Source organism: Oryzias melastigma, linkage group LG15, assembly GCF_002922805.2.
Source record: "Oryzias melastigma strain HK-1 linkage group LG15, ASM292280v2, whole genome shotgun sequence".
NCBI lineage: Eukaryota > Metazoa > Chordata > Actinopteri > Beloniformes > Adrianichthyidae > Oryzias > Oryzias melastigma.
The window spans coordinates 31216948-31222040 of record NC_050526.1 but is presented as its reverse complement, the minus strand read 5'-3'; the positions used below and the strand labels follow the sequence as shown (position 1 = coordinate 31222040).

Here is a 5093-nt window from a genome sequence, read left to right as displayed (position 1 = left end):
ACTGATGGAAAACAGCTTTTTCAATGATCTTACTTAAAAATGGCAGGTTTGATATCGGTCTGTAGTTGTTCATTTGAGTTTTGTCTTGTGCAGGGGTCTCAAACTCAATTTATCTGTATAATCCTGGAGGCGGAGTCTGGGTGAGGCTGGGCCGCATCAGGATTTCCACAAGAAAAGTGCCGATAAAACATTCTAATGTTCTCAAATATCTTTAGTTTTAACACAAAATAATGAATTAAATAAATACATGTAAAAATGAATTAAAAAAGTAAATCATTAATAAATAAATACAATAATAATGACCAAACAGCAGACACAGACGACTGAAGAAACCACATATTGACTGATTGACTGACTAGAGCAGTGTTTCTCAAATGGGCGCGCCCCCTGGGGGGAATGTGAATAAAAACATGTTTACATTAGTTATGGATATTGTGCATAATCCTACATAGTGTTGATAATAAATTAAATAGCAAAAACAGCCTAAAAATGCATTTGGTAGCAGAAAGAGTCGCTGTTTACAGTGAATCAGTGCAGAAGAACTGAATCTCTGAGAAAAGCCAGAATTCATCACTACTGTGGAGGGAAACCAGGGAAGACTTGGTTTTACTTTGTCTGAAAGTTTTGGAAGAATTCTAAAAGGAAAAAAAATAGAAAAATGATTAAAACTGATTATTTTGAAGTTTTTTTCTTTATGTTCATTAATGATAATAAAGGTAGAATATTTTGTGGAGATATACATTTAACTTGAGCAAATTAACTAATGATACCGTGAAAGAATAAGTTCTTCATGGGGGGGCATAAGAGAAAATAGTTGAGGAACTCTGGACTAGAGAAAACTATTTTATTCATTTTCAAATGTCTGTATTAACAGCTTCATTTCTGAGCTGAGACCAGCGCTCACTGAGGGTCTGCTCGCGCGTGGGCGTCACTCACACACGTGAGTCTCTTGTGCGAGGACTTTTTCTGCTCGTGGAGGAGGAAAACGCACTCGCAGGGGTCAGATTTGTCCGCGCAGATTGTTTGATGCGTGCGTGGAGATGTCTCATTTCTGCGTAGAGTTTTGACATAAATAAAACTCCATATGTGCCTCCCATTCATTCGAAGAGAGACTTCCACAGACGGAGATGCTAGCTCCTCCCATCCTCGGCGTGGCGTCAGAAGCATTTCAGTCTTGCGGGTCGCACTAACATAATCTTTCATATGAAGACGGGGGCCGCAGATGGACCGCGGGCCGGGAGTTTGGGACCCCTGGTTTAGATCATGGGCCTGGAACCTGCGGCTCCAGATCCACATGTGGCTCTTTCATCTCTCCATGGTGGATCCTCGGACAAACAGAAAATAAGTCATGGAGACCCAGCCTCCCCCTAACCAAAACTACCTACAGAAAAACAAACAAACAAAGCCCGAAAACAAAGACTACCAAACTAAAATAACAAAGACCAGCAGTGTAAGAGTGAAGAGGGGAAAAGAAAAAAAAGAAAAAAGAAAAGAATATGCAGATAATCACCAGAACCTCAGTAGATAATCACCAGAACCTCTGTAGATTATCACCAGAACCTCTGTAGATAATCATCAGAACCTTTGTAGATAATCATCAGAACCTTTGTAGATAATCATCAGAACCTCTGTAGATAATCATCAGAACCTTTGTAGATAATCATCAGAACCTCTGCATATTATCATCAGAACCTCTGTAGATTATCACCAGAACCTCTCTAGATAATCATCAGAACCTTTGTAGATAATCATCAGAACCTTTGTAGATAATCACCAGAACCTCAGTAGATTATCACCAGAACCTCAGTAGATAATCATCAGAACCTCTGCATATTGTCATCAGAACCTCTACATATTATCATCAGAACCTCTGTAGATAATCATCAGAACCTCTGCATATTATCATTAGAACCTCTGTAGATAATCATCAGAACCTCTGCATATTATCATTAGAACCTCTGTAGATAATCATCAGAACCTCTGCATATTATCATCAGAACCTCTGTAGATAATCATCAGAACCTCTGCATATTATCACCAGAACCACTGTTGATAATCATCAGAACCTCTGTAGATAATCATCAGAACCTCTGCATATTATCATCAGAACCTCTGTAGATAATCATCAGAACCTCTGCATATTATCATTAGAACCTCTGTAGATAATCATCAGAACCTCTGCATATTATCATTAGAACCTCTGCAAAATCTTTTTCAACTTTTCAGAACCTTTGCAGAACACTTTCCTCCCCACTGAACTTCTGCAGAACTTTTTTTTTATCCTTACAGAAGCTCTACAGAACCTTTTTTATCCCAACAGAACCTCCACATTCGGCTCTCAGCTCCTCTGCTCTTGTTCTCTTTGTTCAGTCCTCAGAGTTGCTGTGAAAAAAACTACTTCACATGTGAACGAAGAGCAGAACCGGCCTCTGAATTGCTGGAATAGTGTTTTGGTTTATCGGTGTGACGGTTCAGCTGGAAAGTTTAACCTGAAGTTTGATCTGGTTTTCTTCATGATAGTAAAACAAATAGATGTCTGCATCTTTTGTGTTCTAGCTCTGCTTCTCCTCTCTTCCTCCTCTGGTGTCCATGAAGTTATGATGTTAGGGACGCTTTCAGTAGAACGTTCGGTCCTGCAGACTCACATGTTCACTTTGAAGTTGATCACATTAATGATTTCAATGATCCTTAATAGCCTGATTTTATTAATATTTGATATTAAGTCCTGAACCGGATATTGATAATTCATGTAGAGAAAATGGTCGAGTCGGGGTGGGATTATATAAGTTCGCTTCCTTCCACTCCTTTTCAAGAGATCTACTTGTGATTTATTAAGTGATGTGTTATGTATGTATTATGACCTGATTGCTTGAAATAAACCATTTCATTCATTCGTTCATTCATTCATTCATTCATTCATTCATTCATTCATTCATTCATTCATTCAAGTTGTGAAGAAATCCATGGGCTGAAATAAAAAGTCCAAGAGTTTTAGGAGGTCATGCAGATAATGGCCCCGCCTCCTTTCAAAATTTAAAAACATGCTTAGAGAGGGAAACCAGAACCAGAACCAACATGTGTTCAGCATTACAGCACTGGCAGCTGACCCGGGCGGGGGGGTTCTAGATCTGAAGGGTCTGAGTCAACACTTGGAGCTCATCCCAGCCTCCTTTCCCCCCTCTCCTCCTCCCCCAGTGTCACACTACCATGATTTCTCACAGCGGCACTCGTTTAACCAGACAGCAGAGCGCCAGCAGCTGCTGCAGCCAAGCCCGGGAGACAATCTGCTGGAGAACATCTGGAAGCTGCAGAGCCTCTTCCAGAACCACACCGAGCGGCTGCAGAGGCTGGAGGCCCTCATCCAGGTACCGACGTCAGCTCTTGCTTTGCATCTGGTTTGTGGAAACTGAAGGCTTGTAAGTGCAGTACACATGAATGTTCATCTGTCTGACCCTCCAACCATCCATCCATCTGTATATCCATCTGTATATCCATTCATCCATATATTCATCTTCCAAACTTGCTTAGTCCTGTGTTTGGTCACAGGGATGCTGGAGCCTATCCTAGCTCCTGTAGGGTGAAGGTGATGTCCTCTCTGAACAGTTCTCCAGTACATGTGGATGTACATTACTTCCTGTGGAAATATTGGATTAGTCCCTAGTTTTCTCATTTTTAAGCTGTTCCATGAGCTGAGCTGATCCAGATTCTTGGATTTCGACGGTTAACTTCTTCAGGATGAACAACGATTTCATGTCTGTTTACAGAAACAGCTCTCAGGTTCTGGTTTGGATGTTTCTGCAAAGATTATTTTCAGGTTTCATGCATGATTCTTGTGGATGTGATGTCGGTTCTTTCAGGGCTTGGAGGGGCGGCTGAGGAACGCCCAGACTCATTCCAGTCAAACTGAAGGTTTCCTGGCTGAGCTGGAAGACGGGTTGTCCTCGCTCAGCGGCGCTGCAGGCCAAAACCTGACCAGCCTGAGTGAGGAGGTGAAGCTGACCTCCAGGCTGCTGCATGACCACAGCCTGCAGCTCAGGTGTCCGTCTATGAAAGCTCATTCCATCACAGAAGACATTCAGAAACAAATTCATTCAGAAAGGAATTCCATCAGTACCTGCGGCTACATGTGCTAAATCTCTTTAATTTGATCAAAAATCGGATTAGGATTGAGCTATCTACATGGCCATGAGAAACTGCATCCGATTACACCAATCATCTAGAAATGTGCAGAACTGTAAAATCCTTGAAACAGCCGCAGAAAAAGAAATAGAGTTCTGTTGTCAACAAACATGGCTGTGATTAGCATGTAGCCAGATGGTCGTCTGACCATGCTTTTGCTATTATTATTTACTGTTTTTTTAAGAGAATATTTGTCTGAATGCATGTGGTCAGTTCAGAACTCTTTTCCTGACCTCACAGACTGAGGGAAGGGTTCGGGCTGGACGCAGTAAAACATCGGGAAAAGCAGCAATCTCCATTTTGACCAGTTTCAAAATCATGTGAATAAATCAAACTATTCTTTTCTGGACACGATCGGTATCATAAATTTCTAGGATTGTTTGCACAGGATTGGATGGAGAGCGGAGCGGCATTTCTGCTTTCAGAAGCTGCCTGCGGAGCTCATACGGCGTCCCGACCCGGTTCCCTCTAGGACCCGGTTCCCTCTGGTGGTGCAGCCGGTCCTGTTTACACTTCAAAGTCTTCTCCGGAGCACACTCTACCCATGAGGTCAAATCCAGCGCAGTAATGACCCACAATCATAAGATGTTTAACATGATCGGATCAGCATAACCCATCAATCTCGATCGGAAGGAAATTTTGATCCGAATGAATCTGATAGAATCAGAGGGTTCTGATTGACGTATTTTTATTCTGATCAGGCGTTCATTTTGATTACTTGTGTCCACGTGAAAGCGGCTAGTGACAAACTGTCCCTCTAAAGTGTGACATTACCCATAATTTACCCACAATTCACAGCACCTTGGCCTTCATTATCCATAATACTAAACAGGAACCAAGAATTGTTTTTACATCAATGCCCAAAAAAGTCTGGTTTTATAAAACAAAGCTGGACAGTGGGAGGGATTTGGAAC

General features: G+C 41.7%; 1 protein-coding gene across 1 annotated transcript in view; it reads left to right on the top strand.

The window, feature by feature from the left end:
- The window catches only part of scara5 (scavenger receptor class A, member 5 (putative)), a gene marked incomplete in the record, with an annotated part of 46459 nt that overhangs the window by 6427 nt on the left and 34939 nt on the right, over positions 1-5093 (top strand). Inside the window, 2 exon segments of the mRNA XM_024264018.1 lie at positions 3196-3365; positions 3858-4036. Of these exon segments, the coding sequence (XP_024119786.1) occupies positions 3196-3365; positions 3858-4036 (349 nt within the window).